A 25,037-nucleotide genomic window follows, 5' to 3' on the forward strand; every position below is an offset into this window, starting at 1 on the left:
CAAAGTTAGGCAACCAGTGGTTGGTGGGAGAGGACGACAACAGGGAGGACCAAGCGGTGGTGGTTGGGGGAAACGAGGATGATGATGAGAGGGTGGCGAAGTTAGGCAACCAGTGCCACCATCGATATTAGTTTCTATCTCATATCGTGTTAATTGAGGGGGGGAGCAGCAGTGCCACGCTCAGCAAGGAGAGTGTGTGCGGTTGCACCCAACATCCATCTCCTCTTCGATGCAGTACCCTGTGACCACCGCTAGCACCACCGTTGTACCCTCGTTAGCTCCCTCCTCAGCTGAATACCTTCCCCGATGACGACACTATCGTGCAGCACAACAACATCAGCCCACGCCACTCACGACCCAAGTGGCGACGGTGGCCTCCTCAGCCATCGTAGCCGCTTGACCTTCTCGTTGGGAGACGTCTCTGCTTTGAGCCACGCCGATGCCCAACTCCTGGCCTACCAAAGCCGCCGAACGCCCTCCCCCACTTGAACTTGTTGTCCTCGGCATCGTCGCTGCCTTCCTCTCCCTCCTCCTCGCCTGGCTGATCTCGGCGCGCATGGCCACCACCTCTCACGTCGACCGGTAGGCGACATCCTGGTCCTACCGGTCCTCACCATCGTCTCGACCATAGAGAGAGAAAGAGCGCTAAGAGGTGGAGAGAAAGAGAGGAGAAAATGAGGAAACAGTCACTAAAACTATGGGTCCCACGTATTATTTTTATTATTGTAGTGCCATGTTAGATGATGAATAATAAGTCAATGTGGCACGTACACGTCATTTCAATATAAACCACCTTCAGAACCATTGGAAAAGTTATTTTGCACCGATTTTTTAATAATAATAATTAAGGGGGCAAGATATATGGTAGCGTGGTTGAGGGGTACAAACCAGACTGGGCCTATAATTGAGGGAGTCATAGTGGACTTATCCCTCACGAAAATCCTCTTGGCCCGCTCAAGCGACGCTGCCCAGCCCACGACCCGACTGCCTTCCTCGACGGCCGGACTGCCGCCACCGCCACATCGCCGTCGCCTGCAAGCATCCTCCTCCACGGCGCCGGGCCGCCCCGCCGCCTCCTCACCCCGTCGTCCAAGCCCCAAAAACTCTACCCGATCGGCTTGCTTCGCTTCCCTCCCCTTCCTCCCGACGCAATGCACCCGATCAAACTCTGTGCCCGCTCGCCCCGGCCGTCGTCCAAGAAGCGGAAGCGCCCCGCCGCCGCCGCCGCTACTCCGCCGGAATCTGAACCGGAGCCGGTACACAACACCGCCGCCTGCAATTCGGAGGGAGAGAACAACGCGACGGGGAAGAGGAGGGAGCACAACAACAAGAAGATGAAGGAGGAGAAGAGCAAGAGGAAGAAGAAGCAGGGGGAGGGGAAGAAGGGATCAGGGATTCTGACGGACAAGCTCTTCTCGGATCTCCCCATCTCCGACCTCACCGCCAATGCCATCAGAGACATGAACTACACCCACCTCACCGAGGTCACCATCCATCGTCTAAAAATTCCACAGTTATCCATCTTCTTTTTGTTGAAAAATTGTTGGATTTCAGTGCTCGACAGATATGTAACGAGGTGTCATTTTTTTTTTCATGATTGATTGATTGATTGCAGATTCAGGCTAGATCGATACCGCCTCTGATGTTGGGAAGCGATGTGATGGCGTCAGCCAAGACCGGCTCAGGGAAGACGCTTGCGTTCCTCATCCCGGCGATCGAGCTGCTCTGCAGGCTGCGCTTCTCGCCGAGGAACGGGACCGGAGTTATCGTGCTTTGCCCAACAAGGGAGCTCGCTATCCAGGTGCATTTTCATACGCATTGCTAGTATTTGTTTGGCGTTTGTTGGTACCTGACAGACAAAATTTTTCATGCATGATGCAGCAGTATTTCTTTTGGATCCATTTTATACTACATGTTTTATGCCTGTTCAACAATTGAACTTGTTGTGACTTGTGAGTGAAAATAAAAAATCAACATTGGATGTACATGTAAAATGAGATAAGATTGTACTAGCTTTGTTAAGGCAATTTATGTTCATGTCAAGGTATTTTTAAGAATGCACAGAAAGCTGCTTTTCACATTGCTGTTGCCAATTATTAGCAAATTCTTAAACTTTAAAAGGCAGCATTTTGTAGTGTATCTAAATTTTGGTTCAGATTATGTATTGTTAGTGGCTCATCTTTGTATTTCAGTATAATTAATCATGCGTCTCATTGATTCAATTGCTCTAGACACACAATGTTGCCAAGGAATTAATGAGGTATCATTCACAAACTCTTGGATATGTAATTGGTGGTATTGACTTGAGGGGCGAGGCTGAGCAGCTCGCGAAAGGGATCAATGTATTAGTTGCAACGCCAGGAAGGCTTCTGGACCATATGCAAAAAACCAAAAGTTTCAAATATGAATGCCTAAAGGTAAAGAAACACTTTCCTTTACAATGTGGAACTAAACCTGTCTGTTGAAATAGTTTGCAGATTAAAATTTCCTTATTGCTTAAAAAGTACGAGCTGCATTTTCATGTTTCTCTCGCAATTTGCATAATCAATCACCTGATTATTTCGTATATAAATTGTGTGCCTGCATCTACCCTTTATTCTGTCCAGTGTGTTTGTTAGTACTGAATTAGAGTATATAAATCAAATTTCAAAATAGATTTTGCTGAGTATATGCAAAGCTGTATTTTTTAACATTAATTCGTACTGTCTCCAAATTGCAACTTTTAACAATAATTTCTATTGTATTATGTTTGTAAAGACAGATAGAATTGTACTTTTGCGGAAGTTGTTTCATTACAAGTCCATACGTATAATTTTCATGTGCCCGGTTAAATATTTAAAAAGATACAGATGGTAAAGGTTTTTGATGTTTGACTAGAGGCATGTCTAAAACAACTTTCTATAGGTTCCAACATTTTGACAATTTTACCCATTTGAAAAACTTATTGCGAAAATGGATCACTAACTCAGCGCCATTGGTGTTAACCTTGGAGATGGCGTTTGCCAGGTCATTGGAGCTCAACATCAATAGCATTGGCACTGAGCTCTCTACTAACTAAAAGGAAGCACATGCCTTATTTGATATAATGGTGCGGCTAATGCAGTGGTGGAGCCTCTTGCTTTTACCCAAGAGGTCATGGGTTCAAATCCTCATTCTCTTAATTTTTTGGATGGAGACTTGAACCCATGACCTCTTGGGTAAGAGAATAAGACACCACCACTATACCCTTATTGCTTTTACCCACGAGGTCATGGGTTCAAGTCCTCATTCTCTTAATTTTTTGGATGGAGACTTGAACCCATGACCTCTTGGATAAGAGAATAAGACACCACCACTATACCAAGCACACCTTGCAGTCAAAGAAGACATTCACCCCTTTTAGCTAGTACAGATCTCAGTGCCAATGCGCATATATTGAGCTTCGTTGATCTGGCAAACACTCACCTCGGATAAGAGGTCAACACCATCATTTGTGGCGCTAAGGCGTTATAACTCAGAGCCATCAGGTCTGGCCCTGAGGTGGTTGTATATTTTTGCAATAAAGTTTTTGGCACGTTCTCAAAAGGGTCAAATTGGCAAAATTTCGGGTGATAATTTTCTACTGTCAAGTCCTTGTTAGCTCTGTTGCAGATTTCTTGTTGTTTTGTTATTAGTTGCACCAAGTTTATGGGTGTTACATGGAGTCAAATCTAGTTGATACTTTTGCCGTTGCCATATGGACAGGTAGTTTTGGCTGAAGCTACAGAATGCCATGAAATTGCTGTCCAATATAATGAATGTCGTGACTGACCCCCTCGCCCTCTTCACTGTCTTTGACATAACTCATCTTAATGTTGTAGTGCCTTATAATTGATGAAGCTGATCGTATACTTGAGCAAAATTTTGAGGAACAAATGAAACAAATATTTAAACTCCTTCCTCGGCAGGTATATGACCATCTATCTGCCCGTCTGGCAATTTCATTTCATATGCATCATGCAGCCTTTAACTTTTTACTGACATAATACTGTATTTATCCTGCAATTTATTATGCATCATTTGCAGGGTAGGCAGACTGTTCTTTTTTCTGCTACACAGACTGAAAAGGTTAGTGGATCTGTTATTCAGCTCATTCAAGCTGTTTCCTTCATTGGTGTCTTTGCTTATGTGCTGGCATTCCGTAGGTTGAAGATTTTGCGAAGTTAACATTTGGGAGCAAAGAAGAAAGGCAGCGAACACTTGTTTATGTTGGAGTTGATGATCATGAATCAAAGGTATTGAACTTTTGAACTGTTTAACTGTCCTTTTAAGTTTTTTTTATGTTGGAATTTGACTGAATTACATGATGATCATGAACACAAGATTAGTGGAACTTTTTTTTGTTCTTTGGTGTGAGAAATAATTGCGATGCTCTTTCAGGCTACTGTTGAAGGATTGAAGCAGGGCTATTGTGTCATTCCTAGTGAGAGAAGGTTTCTGGTTCTGTATGCTTTCCTAAAAAAGGCACTTTCTGAGAAGACGAAGGTCATGGTGTTCTTTTCATCATGTAATTCAGTCAAATTCCATGCACAACTTCTGAATTTCATCCAGATAGAGTGTTATGATATCCATGGGCAACTAAAGCAGCATCAACGAACTAGTACATTTTTTAAGTTTCACAAGGCAGAACATGGCATCTTATTATGCACTAATGTGGCAGCACGAGGACTTGATATTCCTGATGTGGTGAGGTTTTTGACTTGTGGTTTTTAGACCATTTAATTAACCACTCCTATTTTTGTCCACTTACTAACCTAAGAGTTTGTTGCCTTGTTTAGGACTATATTGTGCAATATGATCCTCCAGATGAAACAAAGGTTAGGGATTTTAAATGGTGCCAAAGAAAATTTCTATTCCTCACTTTTACTAACTTGACATTGGAATTTAATTTGCAGGATTACATTCACAGAGTTGGTCGTACTGCCCGTGGCGATAATGGCAAAGGAAGTGCAATACTGTTCTTACTACCGAAAGAATTACAGTTGCTCATTCACCTGAAAGTATGAAATAATTCATCTGACAATTGTTTTCTCACAAAATACTTAAAATATGAATCTAGTTGTATAATTTCATACCATAAACATTTTTATGATTTGACTTCTCCAACCCATAATATATTTGGACAGAGGGAATAACGGGCTTGTTTGGTTTAGTACCTTACCAATATGTTGTTAGTGTCAAACTCTAGGCAAGTTTTGGCACTACCAATATTTCGGTAGGGTAGAATTGTAAATGAGTGTATTTGGATTTATGCCAATTGAGAGCCAAATTTTAAATTGTGGTGAAGAATATTCTAGAATTGTGCCACATTGAGTATAGGCATTACCAAACATTTGGCTTCAAACCAAATCATCACATTTACTATTTAAAGTACCAAAAAATTGGTATGGCAACATTTTGGTATCAAACCAAAACGCCCCAACATGTTTCATGTTTTCCTGCAGGCAGCTAATATTTCTGTATCTGAATATGTGTTCAGACAAGAGCTTGTGCCAAAATTGCAACCTTACCTTGTGAGTGTCTCTTTACATAACTACAATGACTTAATCCCATTATTTCAATATGTAGCATTATGACTCAAGTTTTGAGCAGGAGAAAATTGTTGGTGGGAATTACATCCTAAACAGATCGGCGAAAGAAGCCTACAAATCCTATCTTTTGGCATACAAATCACACTCTATGAAAGACATTTTTGCTATCCATCAACTTGATTTGACGGTAAAATTTTACAGTGTTCTTTCTCAGGGTTGTCTTTGGTTTGTTCGCATTACTTTTCCTCTGCATTTTGTTTTCATTGCACGTAAGAATTCACACTAAATGTTACTCAGGTTTGTTGGGGCATATTTCTGTTCTCTTTCCTTTAGTTCATTTTTAAATTATTCTTTCACTTATGAAATCTAATCTTAGTTCTCAAGTAGAAGCACAGTTGTTATTTTCTTAATTTTACTGTTAGATTAGCATGCTAGCTGAGGATGAAAAGTCTAATTGTCAGTTGGTGTAAGATAAATGCTAATGCTTCTTAAACTCTTTCTTCAACGCCAATGAAAATGGCGTGTGTTCATTCGCATACCGAATTAGAGGGTTTGACACCACAGAAAATTGAACTAGCTTGTGTGTTATTCCTCGCTGTCTTGCAGAGCGTAGCGGCTTCGTTCTGTTTTAGTGAGCCTCCAAAGGTGAATCTGGACCTGGAGAGCAGTGCGTCAAAACATCGAAAGAAGAGGAATGTAAACACTGGCAGGAGGCATGGTATCGGCCCTTCAAACCCATACGGAAGGAAAGGCAGTGATGATCGTAGGCAGTTTGCAAGATTCTAGAGAGGAAGACCCTGTGTTTGGAATTTGATAGATCATCTAATATTTTTACTAGTGGTTGAGTCTCTGTTTTTGTTCCTGATCATTGACACTTTCACTAGTTCTGGTTGTCATCTGGTTAACACAGGTAGAGGTAGGAGGATGTCACAAATTGGGAGAAGCTTTTGCTGAATACTAGTGATGAGTTTTTGTTCTCCCAAATGAGTGTGGCTTTTTGTAATTAGTTAGTATGGTAAATGGTCTGTGTTGCAAATAACTTATCCACTTATCGGCGGCGAATAAATTAGTTAGCATTATTTTTTTCATAGGTCGATAATGCTTGTGTTCTGAAGTCCCAAACCTTTCCTAAAAAATGCTATGATTGTCCTGCTTGAAGGACATAACCTATTCCTTCATCAGGTGCTCAGCTTTTGAAGTAATCACTCCGTTCCAAAATAAAGGACGTCATTCACTTTTGACATAATGATTAACCATTTATCTTATTCAAAATAATCATATAAATATCTTTTTTTTACTTGTTTTAACATCATAGAAACTACAACTTTTACATATTCATACTTACTTTTTTAATAAAAAAGAATGATCAAATGTTATGCGAAAGATCAATGGCGTCATATATGTTGGGACGGAGGTAGTATTATAGAGATAGAAGTTAGGTAGGGTTAAATACACCCTAAAGTTAGAGCCTCTTTAATTTCTTACAAAATTCTTGATTATGTTGAGACTGTTAAGGCTATGTTCAACACTACCCTTTTCCAACTTCTACTTTGTTATTTTTCATGCTAAATGATACGTTTAAAGCAACATTTATGAAACTTGTCTTATTTTTCACGCTAAATGATACGTTTTTAGCAAAAAAAAATCTATAGAAAAGTTGCTTTAAAAATCTCATTAATCCATTTTTCACGTTTTCTTAACTAATACTCTCTCCGTCTCAAATTATAAGACCAATATATTTTTAGACGGTCTTCAATAGCATACTTTAACCATTAATTAATTTCATATTATGTCATCAACAGCTATAAAATTACTATCACATGAAAATATTTTAAAATACAAATCTAATAATATAACATAATAATACTTGACCTACGTATTATTAGTGTAATTATTAATCAAAAGTGCCTAGTTTGATTTTCCAAAAAAAGGACCACCTATAATTTAGTACAGAGGGAGTATTTAATTAATCATGCGCTAATAAGTTAGCTTGTTTTTCGTGCGAGAAGAATAAGGTACGAACGCATTCAAACACACCCCCTAAATAAATAATCAGTGAGAGGACGGTTAAAAGTATACCATATTTTTTTATGGACTTCAATACCCGGCCAAACCTTTATTCCACTTGGAGTTAATAATGTGGCCCAAGTATTCAAGTGATTGTAGTGCAAATGAGCATTTGCTTCTCTTAAGAAATAATTTGTGCTGACCAACAATGTCAAAAACATGCTGCAGGTGATGCTGTTGAATGCAGATTTGCAAAATTCTAGGGGAAAAAATAGAAATACTCAGTCTTCTCACATGCCTTAATTCCAGTGCTTCTTAGCTTAACCCTGATGTCAGTTAGTGACATCCCAAATTTAATTCAGACTCCACAGTTCACATCATGGACAGGTTAGGACTTAGGAGTGGTTACCTGTGGTAATTCCGGAACATGGTTCACATTTTTGGTATGAAATTTCAGAAATTTCGGGTCTACTGATAGACCATGGTGCGATGTGCCTCTGGCCAAAAACTTTCAATGTGCTTTAATTTAGTAAAAGGAATATTTAAATTCAGTGGAAATTTGTTTAAGTTTCAAAAAAAAATCAAAAGTTTCGCCCCCAAGATGTTTTTTTTTTCACTCACAGAGATTGCGAACCCTGTTACTAACACCCCATGGGTCCATGAGACCATGACTAGTTACGTGCAACGCACCGTGCGTTGCAGCTGGATCGGGAGATAAAAATGTAGTTCAGTTTCTTTTATGTCGAATTGGGAGATAAAAATGTAAACTGAGTTTTGTTTATGCCGTTTTTTCACGGGTTTTTTGGATCGTTTTTTTTTTAAGAGGGAGTGGTTTTTCTGTAGAGGAAGAAAGACGAAAAGTAGTTAAGAAAATTGTCCGATCATAATTAACAGGGTGACAATTTGTGTATGCGACAGGCTTCAGATTTCACAAAGATGAGTCGCGTTAGCATCTACAAACAGCAGAATAAGCAGAGTGGCAAGAAAAACTGGCCTATTGTACCTCTAATCTAAACATGTAGTACAAATTTGACAAATTTTGTCTGCCATTCTGCAATCTTCTGCATCACTAGGAGGAAGACACAGGAAGTACGACGAGCTACACCGGCGGCTCCGTCTCCGGCTCCGGCGGCATCGGCGGCAGCACGCCGCCCTTGTGCTTGCGCTCGACGCGGCGCCGGCAGACGGGACAGGTGGCGTGCGAGCCCAGCCACATGTCGATGCACGCGACGTGGAACGTGTGCGCGCACGACGGCAGCCGGCGCGCCGTCTCGCCGCCGCGCAGCGCCTCCAGGCACACCGCGCACTGCGCCGCCGCCTCGCCGCCGCCGCCGTGCGCGGACGCGTCGTACGCGAACGCCGGGATGGACGCCAGCGTCTCCCCGGACACCCCGCCCCGCGCCGCCGCGCCCTGGAGCTCCTCCGCCGCGGTGACCGCGGCGACTCCTCCTCCTCCTCCGCCTCCTCCCAGCGGCGACGGCAGCCGCTCCGCCAGCGCCAGGCGGCGCGACGCGCACGAGAACAGCAGCAGGAGCGCGCTGTAGAGCGCCAGCGCGATCCACACGTACTTGACGAACGCGGCGAGGACGACGAGCAGCAGCAGCACCGGGTACGACGCCACCATCAGCGCGCTCCGCTGCCCGCCGCCGCCGTCCGCGCCGCCAACGCGCCGCATGGCGCGCATCGTCAGCCACGGGGACTCCACCGGCGCCGGCGACGACGACATCGCTGCGCGTGCGCGACGACACTTGTCACTGAGCAACGGCGACATGGGCGACGCAGCTTTAAGCTCGTCCTGTCCGAGACAGAAACGGATAGCAGCTAGAGCAGAGAGCAGAGGCAAGCTGCAACTAAGGCAGGTTGGATGCAGGTAGCTTTCGTGGACGCGCCAGGTTCGCTAATGGTATATACATTTTCTTTGTAATCCTCATGATTAAGATAATGCCTCCATGGCGATTAGGTTCAATGCTTATTTCATCATAGATTTGTTTGGATGAGCATCTAGCTACGATATTGGTTTTGTCCTACTAAGTAATTATCTGTTGACTTTGAAGGATAACAAATATTTTTTTATTGATATTGTGGTTGTGCACACTCTAAACCAGGGCTCCCTGAGATGATACTAATAACAGAGATGGTGGTCAAATAGAGATGAGAACACTGCCGGTAAAAGGGGCATCGGTCCATAAACTTTTCATAAATTGCTACTCTGTTACCATCATTAGAAAAAGCAATCCAGTTGCTACTTGCTAGTCTTTTAAGACCGAGTATATCAGCTGAAATCAAGCAACAGAGATCTTAGATTAAACCTTAATCTATCTTAGAGACCATTGTGTTCAGAGATGCACCATTACATCAAAGACTTCGGATAAGCAGAGATGAAGTCTAACCTTTTGTATGGTTCATACAACTAAAACTGAACTAAATTTCCCACAAATTCCTACCTGTTCTAAACAAGACCTAAATCACAGGCTCGAGGTCCAAATCCCAATTCTAAAGATTTGAAACTGTTCATAGAGCAACAGCTACACAGCATACCAACATCCAAAACTAAAAGATCAAATCAAATGGATGCCAACAAACCTGTACCTTGCTGGAAAGAAAACAGCAGAGAAACAAATCAATAAATGGACGAATGATACCTTGGGAGAGCTGCAGCAGGGTGTCTGTCCATTCCCATCACAGAAGCATTGCACAGAATCTAGTTCATCGTTACCCCTATGATGATCAATTGGCAACCTAAACAGAAGTTGGACTCAATTCATTAAGTTCCAGGAAAGGGAGGCCAACAGAGATTTCCGAATTAATCAGACTGGCCTCGCACAGTTCAATTTTACATGGTCCAACAATGCAAAGTACGACAAGAGAAAGGACGATTGATAGTCCAGCTAGAGAACTAGATACAACTATCGGTAACTAGGTAAAGCAGCTGCAGGAAAATTAATCAGTTCAGACTGCAGCTAATCTTGCAAAACGGTCCCGATTGCCTGACAACGCCTTCATAGTGAGGATTGGAGAATAGGCAAAAGCTGCGGCCCATAACATTACTGCTACATACAAATTCTGAAAATCCAGCAGCTTCTGTCACTAAGCAAAATATTGAATTGTGGACTACCCAACTTCTGGAAAACCTTTAGTTCCGGTAGCATCACAAGAAATGCTCTAGCAGATTAACTTGGGATAAGGCTTATCTCAGATTGATTCGGTGAAAAGAAACATCTCTGGCACTGACAAAGGATCGAGCTCCAAAAAACCTCGAAGCTTGCCTCCTCTTTCATTTGTCAGATGGAAGCAAGGAATCTGGTGAGAGAACTTTGGGTACTCATCTTTCCTTATTGTCTTCACAGCTCCCTCTCTTCTGTCTGGCATAAATACTGCCCTATAACCATCCACCTTTCTTAAAAGCTGAACTTGTATGGATGAATCAGTGTGGCCAAATATCTCCACCAATTCATAGTCACATTTCTTATAATCTTTTGCGGTCCATCCAGTCCTCCAGTTCTTGAAAACAGCCCAAATATCACCTTGGCAAGGAACTATTTCATATTCATTTCTTCTACCAGGTTTGGCCTGTACAGGATGAGACAAGTACTCTGTACCATTGTAAGTTTGAATACCATGGAAACTGGAAATCTTAAAGGTTCCGCACGCAACTGTTAGATCTTCTCTTACCAATCTTCTCTCCTCTTCACTCTGTGGGCAAGCATCAAGCCATCTTACTTGCAGTTCATTATTCTTGACATCAACAGTTTTTATGCAGGCATAGTAATTGGGGAACTTATCTACATCACTATAGAGAGCCCAGATCTGCCCAGGTTGAAATTTGTGGATCGATCTTATTTCTGAAAATTCAAAGAATTCTGATTCAGGATATAGTACTTCTGCTTGGGCAAAATCATCAGGTTCCTCGTCATCATCTGTACCTTCTACTGCAGATCGAGCGTTGTGCTCATTGATCTCTGCCTTTGTTGTCCTTGTAGCGAACCCTGTATTTGCGCATGTAGCATGTTGGCTCTCCCCAACATCCACCGATCCCTTGTGACAGTTATTTCCACTGGATGAACCTATGTGTTCAGCACCAGAACCCTGCACTTTCACTGAACAGCAGCTTTCTGGAACAACAGAAGCAAAAGCCACTCCAAAGTTCAGAGGAAGCGCCGCAGGATCAAGTTCAATAGCCCCTTCTGGAATCCCTTCTTTTTCGGTTCCAATCATCGTATGACGAGGGACACAATGTGAAAACCTTAGTGTGTCATCCTGAGGTATCACATATGGGGATGCCTCTTTAGACTGAATAAACAAGCTAACAAAGCCTTTTATCTTTACAAGTGGCATGACAATGATGCTAGTGCTACTAGTGAGATCAGAGAGGACTTGAACAACTTCATACTCATAGTTTTTGTGTTTGTCAGCATCTGCACTCCAATCAATATCCCAACCCTTGAAAAGAGCCCATACTTCGCCTTTCCTAGGATATATTTCATAAGAGTTTCTTGTCTTGTTTTTTTCATAGAAAATGGCATGAGAGAACATACTGCTCTCTTTTGCTGTATCTGACACTCCATGCTTAAAACGTCCACAAGACACTGGTAGGTCCCCAGAAGACCAAGCAGCCTCTGCTTTATTTTTGGGATCAAACTCCAGCCAAATGAAATTTAACATAAACTTCGGGACATGTTTTACTTTTGTAATTCGAGCATAGTATCTTGGCATACAGCTTTGACTATCATAGCAAGCCCATATCTGGTTGGCTTTAAACTGATTTATATGTCGAAGTTGATTGAAGTCAAAAAATTCTGAATCCGCACAAATAACCTCATTTGGAGCATCATCAGAGTTTGACTCTAGACCATTGTTGCTGACAGAATGGGATAATTTTTCTTTCTCAGCACTATTTCCTCCACCAGACATTGTTTCCCTCTTGATTTGCTCAGCACAAGCAGAGCCTCTCTCTATGTCTTCTGTATTATTGTAATTATTAACACCATTAGTTGGACCATCATGCCCAGGCCCAGTTGTGTCAGCATTCAACTTAGTTTCATTGTTTTCACCACCATGAAACAGACCGCCTTTCCTTAACCTTTTCAAACTGGGAGAACTCACAAAACCATCATCACCATTGCCGTGACAGTCAGTGTCGTCACCATCGCTATCTTCATTATACTTAACTTCTTGCTTCTGCCTGCTTGATCTGCGGGGATGTTGATCTGGCCCTACATTACTTGCAGCAGGACCATCTTCAATAATCTCTTCTTCGCTATCAGTGCTGGTGTCTGAAGCGCTAGATTCACTAGATTCAAACATAGCTTTTCTGCGCTTTTTTGATCCAGCAACTGAAGAAGCTTTTGAAGAATTCCCTGTTGCCTTAGCAAATTTTCTTTTGTTCTTTAGCCCACCAGCCTCGTTTCCATCAGCTCCCCTCTTTGTTTCTACATGTGCATTATGAGAACCAAAATTAGCATGGACTGGATTGGCAGAATTCTGAGCTTGCTGTCCTACATTTGCTTGTGAACCTGGAAAGTTTTGTGGTGCTCCTGAACTTTTCCACACCCCAGCAGACCTCTGATTTGCCCCAGAAGGAACAGCTTGCTCGTTTAAATCAAGTGCAACAAAGGGCTTCAAGCAATTCTGACAACGGAGAGCTTTCTTCAATATTGAAAGGTAGTATTGATATCGCATGCCACAAGTTGGGCATATGGTCCAAAATGTTTGTGAGTCTGAAGGATTTGAGGGCTTATGCTGTTGTGATTGATGCACATTATGGAGATTCACAGGTGTAGTGGTAGGTCTAACAGGTGCAGTTCTCCTTGATTGCTGATAAGGAACTCTTGCAGAACCAATTCTGACTGAGGCATTTCTTTTCATGTCATAGACAGAACGTTTTGAGCGGTCTGTAAGCGTCATGTTTGCTTCTCCCACTAATTTAAATGCTGCCTCTGCACCTGCAAAATTGTTCTTGTCTGGATGTAGCAAAAGAGCAAGCTTACGATATTGTTTCTTTATTAGTGTGTCATCAGCTGTGACAGGTACTTGAAGTATACCATACCAATCAATCTCTCCATTAACCTTCGTTGCAGAAGCACAATGAATATCACAAACAGTTAACATTTGTGAAATGTTGCTGTCAACATCTTTGGAGAGATTTTGTGCCTTGTTAATCATCCTTTTTGCACCAGCGAAATCCTTCTCCCGCATTTTTTTTTCAGCCAAAGCTTTTGCCTTAACAGCCTCATCTTTGTTGCAATCCATTGTAACTAGAATAGATAGAGATCCAAACCCCTAATTTCTTTCAAAAGCATACCAGTGGCAACAAAGTGTGATTTTTCTATCCATTCTTTTTCACACTTAAACTGTGCTGAATACAGCACCTTATTGTTCAGGAGCTGAGATATGCTATGGCTTCAAATAACAAATGGTACACCAATTTTAACAAGTTGCCAGCCTGCACAAAATTTGAACAAGTGACTCTGATTAAGAATTTCCATTTGGACCAAAAAAACACTTGTTGATAAATAACAGACTACAGTAGAACAAAGGCCAAATAGGCCTTCTTGCCTATCTCAAGAAACTAAATCTACAGCAATATCGCTTCACCATTAGTAATACTCCATCCGTCCCAATATTGTTTGCCAAAACAAATTCAGTGTGGCCCAAACAAATTTCACATTTGTGTGGCAGACTGAATTTGCCAAAAAAGTAGCAGCATAAACCAAAACTGTAATTAAAGTGGTGGCATAGATCAAATTACTAAAAATATCCTTATAGGAAGACTGGAGATGCTTCGATTACTTCAACATTTTGATAAAAAGTATTCCATGGTTAGAAACGGGCTGAGAATTGGGTGTAATGCTGTTACCCATACTACTGAAGGTTTGGCTAGGGTGGGAGCTTGGGCTGGAATGGTTTGGTTTGGTTTCTATCAATAGATTTGTGGGTGAGAAGCTGTCCTTGTTGGGTAGTTTGGATTCAGAACGGTTTCAAGACCATTAGCAGGCCTACTTACAAGAACAAAACATAAAACTTCAACACGATTAAACAATCTTTTAGCCTGCATCATGCCCCCCTTATGGAAAGGAGTAGCATTTTCTTGGTGAGCGTAAAATTATTATTTGTATAATAGGGATTGACAAAACCCCTAAAATTTCTGTGTTTTTCCCCTGAGTGTTCAGTACTGTAGAGAATTGCTGACCAAGGGCCAAAAAAAAAGAGCGAAATCAATAATACATCTAGGAGATAAAAGCATTGTATATTTGCTAGTATATAACACAGATAAATTTCTTCTTTTCAGACAAAGAGGAATATATGCAGCAAGACTAACAGTTGGTTGCACTTTGCATTACCTTTGGTTTCAACTTTAATTAAATGCAAATGATACAGCATCAGCCAAAAGGTTTGAGAATCTGAATAGTGTTATGTGGCCAACAGTATTGCACCTGAAAGAGATCAAGAGCACAATTAAGAATCAGAAAGAATAAGTGGGGAAGCTTTATAGACTGCATATCTTGTGACATTTTCAAATTAGACAATGGTTACAATACAGTAAAATCAGCATGACCACAGTTCAAAATATACAGATTATACAACAAATCACTCTTCTAGTAAAAAAGCTGAGTGCATAGTAGTTGCCACAGCCTTTGGGACATTATCAATGATACCAAGTCATGTTCAAAGTGTTCCCACACAATTGACCTCCTGCTACTAAATACTTGCAAGGAAGGCTCATTCACAGGACAGTGGTTCCAAAGCATTCTGAAAAATTTACATGCTTGCATACTTATGCATCACTCAACGCTAGCAAATTAACTCCATAAAATGACATGGCTCATGGAAAAGTATCCCAGTTAATCAAAGATACATACCAAATCCAATTCGAGGATATGTGGTTCAGGTTGGTTTTATGCCTCTGTACAGTTCAAAAGAAAATTCTGGCAGCATCACCCTATTATTCTCCAAATACATGTCCTGAAAACAAGCTCTGAGTTTGTGTATCCGGAGAACAACAGGGTGAGGCTGTACGAGAGGATAAAAACCAACCCAAACCACATATACTTAAACTATCCAAATATCATTGCTAATATGCCAGGATGTCATGTCATATTTAGTAACAACAAGTACCCACAAACAGGAGACAAAGGTCTAAACTCTCCATATGTCCGAAAGAGAGTACACAATTAGACATTACTAAAAAGAGTGTAGATTAACAGAATAGGCAAGTAACTAATCATGCATAGGTGTTAGGTCATACAGTGGCAAACAGCAGAAATAAAACAACAGTAATATAACTCCAATCCATATTCTTCTAACATTGCATATTAAGAGAATAACAAGTGTTTGCAATTCTTGCAATTCACAGTACCTTTTGGTTTCGAGTTCAACCAAATGCAAATGATATAGCACCAGCCAACAGGTTTGAGAATCTCAATCTTGTTGTCTAACAAACAGTATTTTACCTGAAAAAAATTCAAGAGCACAATCAGGCATCAGAAAAAATAAGTGGGAAAACTTTATAGCTTGCATATCTTGTCATATTTTCGAATTAGACAATGCTTACACCATACAGTAAAATCAGCATGCTCACACTTCAAAATATTCAGACTATATGACAAACCACTGTTCCAGTCAGAAGGGTGAGTGCACGTTAGTTTTACACATAGCCTTTGGGACACCATCAATGATTACCAAGTCCTATTCAAAGTGTTCCCACACAATTGACCTTCTGCTACTTGATACTTGCAACGAAGGCTCATTCATAGAATCACCAGTTCCAAATCACTTAGGACCATTTACACGCTCACAGAAGACTCATCACTCAACATTAGTAAATTAACTCCAAAAGATTGGCTAATGGTGAAGTATCCTGATTTCTAGTTAGGCAAAGATACCTAATCCAATTTGAGGATACGCGGTTCAGGTTGGTTTTCATGCCCTTGAACAGTTAGAAAGAAAATTCTGGAAGCATCTCCTGTTGTTCTCCAAATACATGTCCTGAAAACAAGCTATGAGGGGCGTCCGGAAAACAACAGGGTGATGGCACAGGATATTCCTCTCGAAATGTCTGAGGGCAATAACATATACTCAAACTGTTCAAAAGTCGTGGACAATTTAGAAGCTTTTGATTATTCCATATTGACACGTCATACTTGTTAGCAGCAAACATTCTCAAACAGGGGGAGTAGGTTACGCATTCTAAACTCTACAGATGTCAGAAAAAGAGTATGCAATTCGCATTACTAAAAGAACTGGACATGAACAGAATAGGCAAGTATCTAATCATGTATAGGTGGTGTACAATGGCAAACGAAACAGAACAAATAAAATCATTCTTCTAAGGACAAACAGATATTATTAAATCTCAAATAAAATCAATAGCATGGTTCAAAACAGCTATAGACAAGATACTGACAAATTTCACTGGCTAATAACTACAGAAGAAAAAATCATTAGCATTCGCTACTGCAACATTATTCAGTAAACTTAAGTAATCATTGCATACACTAAAAGACCAAACTATTTACTAGTGGATTCAGCTTATTCGTCGCATGCGTTTTGTCATTAACTTGCCCCTTCTCAATCTACCTCCCCAGAATCCGAAATGAATAATTTTAATATAGCACTTTTCTGATGCCGTATATTGGTCGGAAATTACAATTAGAGGTGGCAGGCACTATTAGCTTGCATGCAATTGTTGCAGCCTTCTTTTTATACGAGCATTTAACACTCGCACGGTTAAAGCCCACTTTACTAACAAGACGAATGCGGCTGCACGAACCCTAATTTCAACGACCTCATGAACTAGCCACCACCAACAGACGAACCACCGCAGCTCACCCCACAAAAACTCAAAAACCCGCACGAATCGTCAGATGAAACCGTATACCCCCCACCCAAAAAATAATACAAAATAGCACGGAACGAACGGGCATTGAAGAATCGCCACGAGCTTACCCCCAAACCCCCTCCTCCAGATCTAGGCGGCGGCCTCGCGGGGAAACGACGCGTCGGCGAGTTCCCAGCCGCCGGTGCCGACGACCAGGGGGAGAGGAGACGAGGGCGAGAGACCCCCCCGGCCGGCACCCGCCTGGAAACGGAGGAGGAGAGGGGCGGCACCACCCCCACCCGGAGAGCGAGCGTGGGGGAGGGCGGCGCGGCGGCGAGAACCCCGGGCAGCGGCGGAAACCTAGCGGGTGGGTGGGGAGGCGGTGGAGAGGAGAGGCGACGGCGGTGGCGTGCGCGGCTGCGGGGGAGCCGAGGCGAGGGTTTGGAGAGGGGGGGGAGGGGAGTCCTCGAGTCTCTCGCGCAGGAGAAGACACGAGTAGTGTGCGTCGCACCGTACTATACCACCGTAGGGTAGGGGACTTCTTTTTTTTACAGTTTGATCCTCTTCGAAAACCTGTTTTTATAGATAGACCCTTTTAAGCAATTTGTGATAAAAAAATAGATTCGTAGCTCCACGTCGATAACCTTGGGTGTTTCAGTCGAACCGAAGTGTTTTGGCGTGGATACCCACGGTGACAAAGGGCGTGTGCTGGAGATTGATATGTTAATATCTCAGCATGAAAAGAAGGGGGAAACGATAAACCGACGTATGTCGATTCATCTCTCGTGATATATATTTTATTGTGGGGAATGGTACGGTCTTCCCTCCTCATTCCTTCCTCCCTCCAAATCATGTCGATTTGATACTGGACTTCATATGGAAATTAAATCATTCCTAATTTAGCTTTTACTTTTAGGATTACTATTGGGATAAGTGTGTGGGAGATCAAACACCAATGACATAGGTGTAGACTATCAGCAGCAGACAGACTAGTGTTGTCCCCATCCACCTCACCAACCACGCACAATGGACACTTTGATACTTCCTCCGTTTCACAATGTAAGTCATTTTAGCATTTCCCACATTCATATTGATGTTAATGGATCTAGATAGATATATATCTAATAGATAGATATTCATTAACATCAATATGAATGTGGGAAATGCTAGAATGACTTACATTGTGAAACGGATTGAGTACTATGGTATAAGATCATTGGTACGGATGTCGAGATATTTAACCTCAACTTTGGCGTCGAGTTTCGGATCCATTTATACAATAAAGTTTTTAGATGTATTTGTAAAATAATTTTTACAAAAGGGCTAAAATGAAAAGTCCAATCACCTTCAGCCTCCCGCTACAGGACCAGTACATACCGAATATCCTAGACCAAGGCTCCAAGCTGGCAAGTTGTTTGGGATGGAGAGGATTTTTTAAAAGAAGGATTAAAAACCTTGGTTTTTCTTTCCTCTAAGAGGATTTTGGAATGAAGGTATAGATTGGAAGAATTGAAAATCTTGCCAAGTTTTCCTGTTGCAATATAAATCAAAGCAAAAGAAAAATGAGGTCAAAGCTATAAAAGTTTTCGTGAAAAGTGATAGCAACGGATGAGCAATCTTGAGAGGGAAAATACCGACCACGACTCCAGGACAAATCAATTTTAGAGAGCGAGTATAGCCAAAATGATAGACATAGGGTCTGTTTGGTAGATTTTCAACTCCTAAATTTAGCTTCAGGAGTTGTGTCTGGAGTAAAGTTGTGGAGTAGCCTAAACACAACTTCACCTCTCTAGTTCATTTTGTGGGAGCGCTCCACCCAGCTCTTTTCCAAAGCTGAAACTGTTTAGTTGGAGCTGGAGCTGTGCTAAATAGGCCCATAAGCCCATTGCCAACTTAACCACTTATTGTCTTAGGCTCTGTTTGCAAGAGTTGGTTCCTAAGTCCCTATTCTCATTTTTCGCGCGTACGTTTTTTAAACTGTTAAACGGTGCACTTTTGGTAAAAAATTTCTATATAAAAGTTTCTTAAAGAAATCATATTGATCTATTTTTGAAAAAAATAGTAAATACTTAATTAATCACGTGCTAATGGACCACTCCGTTTTTCGTGCCTTCCGTTGGGTTGGGAACCTGTTCTTTGCAAACAGAGCCTTAGTGATATTGACTTAATAAGAAATTAACGAGAGGAGATACAACTACAGAGGGAAAGGAAATGAGAAAAATGACAATTGAATCTTTGATCCAAAATAAACTATACTAGAATAGACTATAAAGTAATTATATATTATAGTTCAAAGGGTCAATTCCTAAACAGGCATCAGCTGCTTGATGGGAATAATTGATTTTTTGGGTAAAAGTAATTTTTAAACTGCATATACTTAAAAAAAATATCACAAAACTATATTTTTTTACATATTATTTCACAAAACTACATATGTAGAATTAAATTTATAAAAAAAATACAAATTTTACCTTATCTCTCACTGTTTGACTCAACTAGTTGTCTTAGCTACTCTATTTTTTTATATAGAAATTGCTTTTAAAAAAATCAAAGAAATCTACTTTTAATACTTAACTAATCATGAGGTAATGACTAGTCTTGTTTCGTGTGCCGCTAATATGCTCAGTGTTTTTGTTACATTCAAATGGGGTTTTAGATATGTACACTGTGTTTTAAAATAAGTGTTCTGGTTATTTACCAATGATTAATATTATGGAGAAATGGTACTCATTAAATTGCATTGGTAGTACACAAACTTTTTAGGTAGGTGTAATTTAATATATAAACTTGTAACATGCTTGTTTAGGTACACGAACTTGTTTAGTTCATGCGAACGAGGACCAAAATAGCTTCGAAATGTTAATTTTACGAAGCGGATGTTGATTAGGATGTGACGTGCATACGTATAGTGAGTATATATAAGACATGTAATATTTATAAATTTGATCTATACTTTATCCTTCATCATGGAATTAATGAATTTCATATATTTCTAACCCTTATATCATTACTCGGTTTTTTTTATCTTTTTCTATGATCCCTATATCCTATTTTTATTGAAGAGGTATTTATCTAATAGCAACCTTCTCAGATACATGTTTACATAGTATCCTAATGAGCCCCTAAATCAATAAAATTAGCCGTGTAGTGTCCTTTTCGCCTTCCTCTGCACGCTCCAGATAAATTCATGCACCAAAACAAGCATTTTACAAGTTCGTACACTAGATTGCACCCACCTAACAAGTTCGTGTACCAGAGATGCAATTTACTCTACAAAGAAATTTGATCAAGAAATTCAAAATAAGTGATGATGGTCGAGGAGAAAAGACTTTGGTAGTCTCAAAAATATTGTTTGAAGTGCTTATATGGTTAATAGAATATTTTGGTATACATTTTAAATACGTGATTGTTTTAGAACATAGGGAGTCTCATGAAATTTCACCCGTCGCCACGACGACGGGAGGTGTCCACTCACATCCCGTTTGCCGCCGCCGCCGCCGACCACCGCGCTACTACTTGTTCTCCCTAGAGCTGTCCTCCCCTCTGATGTCAGAGGGGTTGCTCGGATTATGGTCAAAGGCGAGAAAATCACGCGTGCGCCGTGGGCGGCTTCTTGGCTGCATCTGCTGGCCCCGGCATTTCTCCCGTCCAGGAAACCCTCCTCTTGTCGGCGGCGTACAGTATCGGCGCTTCTCTAGTTCCCCTTTGTTAGGTTTGCCTTCTCGATTCCTCCTCTCTTTTGCAGTGTGGGACACTTGTTCAAAACATATCTTAGAATTGCTTGGTTGCAATGCCCTTGTTTGTGGAAGGAAGAGCTGGATTACTAGCTTATTATTACTACTCTATTACACTAGATGAAGGTCATAATACCCAAAAGGCTGAAACTTTGATTGCTAGTAATATAGGTAGGTAATATATTTTGAACTGCAAATGTGAAATGCTCTATATATTTTCCTTCCGGTGTATATTTTTGGGCTTGTTTTGGTTGGGGAACAAGGATGAATAGTTCGGGATGTGATTTACAAAGTCCATGCTTGGTTGGTTTTATGAACCAAATCATTCATTTACTTGTTTGGTTGCGAGGTATGTATGGACTATGGAGTTGTTTAGTTGGTAGGATTAGGTTGATTAAATGGGTGAGATATGGGTGAGACTAGGTTCATAAGTCTGGCTCAAAGTCTTATAAAATCTACAAGCTAATCTTATATTAAAAATTAATTTCATTATGAATAACGATTTAGAAAACATAAAATATGTCTGGCACTAAGGGTGTTCACAATGCGGTGTCGTGGCATTCAGCCTCCATGTCCCACGTCGACGCGGAGGGGAAAATCACACCACGTCTTTTGACCGGGCCCACCAAAACGAAGCGTGCGCGTCCAAAGAAGGCTACCGGTTCTTCGAGCATGGGGGAAGGAACACACGAGGTGGTCGCGTTGTGGAGTGAGTAGCTTCGGCCTCGTACGTCTCTGCGCACCCTCCTCCTCGTATGTCATGCGTGGCTTTGGATCTATTTGAGTCACACAAAGCTTTATCTTTCAAAAGGCTTGAACCTAGGTGGTATCTCAGATCCAGCAAATACGTGACCTGCACTGTGAAGGCCCTAATGATAGATGAAACGGAAAAAACAACCTTTTGGGACTTTGGTGAGGGCTTGACTTGCCTTTTAAGCCTAGCACGATCTGGCAACCATTGTGACCTACACCTGTTATGACCTGGTTAGGAATGTTGTTGGGATTTCATTGTAAATTTAGAAATTTTGCATGCAGTACTTCAATATATTCAAGAAACAAAAAAAAGTCTTAAATGAGATTTTTTTTAGTGGCAAAAAAGGAGGCTTGTGTTTTCAGTTTCCTTGTCCATTTTTTCATTTTATCTTGTGCATTTCGGAACTGTGTCCATTCGTCACTTCCGTGAGCTGTGTCATTCATTTTTTTTCCTTGAACAGGATTGTATAACTATTTTAGGAATATTCTTAAAATTTGTATCCCGTCATCCTGAACCATATCATTTTATTCATCTAGCCAAAGTCAAGAATATATGTAGAAACGGAACAATATCATTTCAGTCAATTATTGAAATTGACTGAAATTCTTATAATACTATGGTCATGATCATGGTTTGCATTAAGGACATTTGCTGGGATGTTTTAAGGACGAGAATTCCATCGATAGTGCAAGGATTTGGCCAAATTCAAAAAATAACAAAAAAATTCTGGGGTACTATCTAATACCACACTTGGGCCAAAACTTTAGTGACACATCTTTGGAGTGGCATCAATGCCATTACATTCTATGGGGTGTCGTTTTCAAACTGTCATACTTTGGGGTGGCATAAACCCAAAAGTACTTTTTTATGGCTCATAAGTCATAACTCAATAATTTTTTTTCAAATTATTTCCGTTGCGCTTATTTGCATTCTTTTCTTGGCTCTATCTCAAAGGGGATTTATATAAAATGGAACTATAAAGATTTTGAAGCCTTTTATGCATTTTTTATGCTATGCTGATTTCTGTAGTTCTTATTTTGTAGTTGAAATAAGTGGTATTATCTTGTAGTTTATAATGGACCCCAAAATGAAGCAACTTCAAAAAGCTCTAGTTGACATCGAAACTGATGCAGAGCAACTTCTTCTGGCAAGACATCAGGTTTATATGTGCTACTGACTGACCTAATTCTTGTAAAAATATTACATGAGTCTTGATACTGATCACTTCTGATTTTTGTTTATTCTGCGACGATCAGTTAGTGGAAAATGACAAGATAAGGAATTCTAAGGGCACTCACAGTGCGCCGTAAATTTTGTTCGGCCTCGGCTGCCAAACAGGACTTAAGAACTCTAAAAGACACAAGGTCAGAAGTGCGTTTTAGCCTCCAAAAGACGCCCGCGACGCATTCCCCAATCTCGATTCAAGCGAAGCACAGGCAGCAAACTTTGGTCACGCACGCTTCAGATTTCTGGGCCCAACCAATAACGTGGCAGCAAATTTTCACTGTTTACGTACATGGAACGTTCAGGCCGAATGGCAGCGCATAGCACTGTGAATGGCCTAACAGGAAGCGCTAACAACGCTCCGGAAAAGAGCTAGGACAACCAAAACTAGTGTGCCATCTCCCTTCGAGGTTATAATGAAGGAGATGGAAGGAACTTCTGGCAAGCTGCTGGTTACGGAGATATGCTCGACTCGCGGAAATCACAATCCCAAAGAGGATACCTGGCTAATGTTTCCATGATCAGATATCTTTGCTCGTGTTCCATTTCATGTAGCACACATTGTTTTTGATAAAGGTACCTCCCTGAACTAAACAAATAGGTACAATTCAATTTACTATTTTGGAGTTAGGCCTCTACCATTAAGTCTATTGAGGATCATGTTTTCATATTTATTCACGTGCCGTTGTTTATCAACCAGGAGGATTATTGGTTGTCGTGCTTCTCAAATTACTCACATTTGCCAATAGCCCAAAAATACATCTCCAGCGGAACGACGTGTATATTACGAGATCTCGTAACTATAGCATTTAAGAGCAAGTTTAGTAGTACATCCCACTACTTACTATAAGTCAATGTTAAAACTAACATGTATAATAGGTTAGCTGTAAGGTTGGCTTTATTTTTGCATCTTCTCTTTATCTCACTATGAATTTAATGTATATTTCTTGGAGCTTGTGTGGAGCTAGCTCTTGCATGAGAGCCAACACTCCCCACTTTTCTTTATCTCTCTCTTCCACATAAGCATATAGCTTGCTTATAGCTCACCATTATCCTTGCTCTAAAGTTAGTAGCTGAATCCCTGCATGTATGCCACATATTCTCTATGCAGCCTCGCCTCGCATGATCACAAAAGGGGTTAAACAAGTTCAGGTCTTGCCTCAACTTCAGCACGTTCTTGCATACTATGATTATGTAGGCGCTTGAAATGTTTTCCCTTCACTGTTGAGAACAGTTTGTGTTCATTTAGTTCCTCGAGACAACACTGATGACTTCCATTCCCTAATGTCGCAGATCATCAAGAGCGTCTAGACTACGACACCAAGAAGCTATACAGAGCTTTGTGAAGGAGAAATCATTTGTGATCTCCGAGAAAGGCGCCCTCGGCATCGTGAAATCCCTCGTCAGCCTTACAGGTAAACCCAAGCATGGGATCCAACTCCAAGCATGATTTTTTTGCCTGCTCCAGACTCCAGTCACCAGGTCACCAGGTCACCAGGATTAGAGTATGAGTCGGACTCTATCCTAGGATCTCTCATAAATAGAGGGGCGTGCCTGTTATAACCGTATGACGACTTAGCATAGCGAGAGGGAGCGGCTGCCGGCGGCGACCGATCGTGAGTCGTTGTAACTCTGATATGCTGTATATGCTGGATTGGGGAGGAGCGTCAGTAATCAGTGCCTCGGAGATGTAGGCTTCAGCTGAACTCCGTTATCAAATATCGTGCCTCGGTGTCGTCATCGTTTTGGATCTCCTATGACGTTTTCTTCCGCGTTTGGTTTCCGATGTCGTTTTCGGAGCTGGTTTTATAACAAAACCATTGTTCCTAAACAAAGTTGAAGGCCAGATAAGTGAAGACTAGTTCATACTAGAGGGAACATCTCGCACAAATAGTTACGGGAAATCGCAAAATTCATAAACAATTGCTGCTTTAGGTGAAAAAAGATGGCTA

At 41.1% G+C, this 25,037-nt stretch overlaps 3 protein-coding genes and 1 pseudogene across 3 annotated transcripts; 2 read left to right on the forward strand and 2 right to left on the reverse strand.

Moving 5' to 3' along the window:
* Nucleotides 1-822: 822 nt before the first annotated feature.
* LOC4341211 (putative DEAD-box ATP-dependent RNA helicase 51) lies at nt 823-6,635 on the forward strand. Its single transcript, NM_001421612.1, has 12 exons — nt 823-1,484; nt 1,616-1,801; nt 2,232-2,417; nt 3,840-3,926; nt 4,045-4,086; nt 4,164-4,253; nt 4,399-4,704; nt 4,797-4,835; nt 4,914-5,018; nt 5,463-5,531; nt 5,611-5,736; nt 6,156-6,635. Exons 1-12 carry the CDS (start codon nt 1,152-1,154, stop codon nt 6,333-6,335), a joined length of 1,749 nt encoding a protein of 582 aa, NP_001408541.1. The 5' UTR covers nt 823-1,151; the 3' UTR covers nt 6,336-6,635.
* Nucleotides 6,636-8,466: 1,831 nt separating this feature from the next.
* LOC4341212 (RING-H2 finger protein ATL74) lies at nt 8,467-10,027 on the reverse strand. The gene has a single exon (XM_015787846.2). The coding sequence runs from the start codon at nt 9,325-9,327 to the stop codon at nt 8,656-8,658; it is 672 nt and encodes a 223-aa protein (XP_015643332.1). The 5' UTR covers nt 9,328-10,027; the 3' UTR covers nt 8,467-8,655.
* Nucleotides 10,028-10,287: 260 nt separating this feature from the next.
* On the reverse strand, nt 10,288-17,864 carry LOC4341213 (uncharacterized). Its single transcript, XM_015787845.3, has 4 exons — nt 17,502-17,864; nt 15,913-16,006; nt 14,897-14,989; nt 10,288-13,998 (listed from the first exon to the last, which is right to left on the reverse strand). The coding sequence occupies exon 4, from the start codon at nt 13,803-13,805 to the stop codon at nt 10,749-10,751; it is 3,057 nt and encodes a 1,018-aa protein (XP_015643331.1). The 5' UTR covers nt 13,806-13,998; nt 14,897-14,989; nt 15,913-16,006; nt 17,502-17,864; the 3' UTR covers nt 10,288-10,748.
* A 5,072-nt stretch (nt 17,865-22,936) lies between these two features.
* Nucleotides 22,937-24,535, forward strand: LOC107278073 (uncharacterized; annotated as a pseudogene).
* The last annotated feature ends 502 nt before the right edge of the window (nt 24,536-25,037 follow it).

This window comes from Oryza sativa, chromosome 6 (assembly GCF_034140825.1).
Source record: "Oryza sativa Japonica Group chromosome 6, ASM3414082v1".
Taxonomy (NCBI): Eukaryota; Viridiplantae; Streptophyta; class Magnoliopsida; order Poales; family Poaceae; genus Oryza; species Oryza sativa.

What these genes read in the sequence shown, in the direction of transcription:
- LOC4341211 (NM_001421612.1), top strand. Translation starts at nt 1,152, where the DNA reads ATGCACCCGATCAAACTCTGTGCCCGCTCGCCCCGGCCGTCGTCCAAG. An exon ending in ATCCTCCAGATGAAACAAAG is followed by an intron (nt 4,836 to 4,913) that starts GTTAGGGATTTT and finishes TTTAATTTGCAG; the next exon opens with GATTACATTCACAGAGTTGG. An exon ending in AGTTGCTCATTCACCTGAAA is followed by an intron (nt 5,019 to 5,462) that starts GTATGAAATAAT and finishes GTTTTCCTGCAG; the next exon opens with GCAGCTAATATTTCTGTATC.
- LOC4341212 (XM_015787846.2), bottom strand. Translation starts at nt 9,327, where the DNA reads ATGTCGCCGTTGCTCAGTGACAAGTGTCGTCGCGCACGCGCAGCGATG.
- LOC4341213 (XM_015787845.3), bottom strand. Translation starts at nt 13,805, where the DNA reads ATGGATTGCAACAAAGATGAGGCTGTTAAGGCAAAAGCTTTGGCTGAA.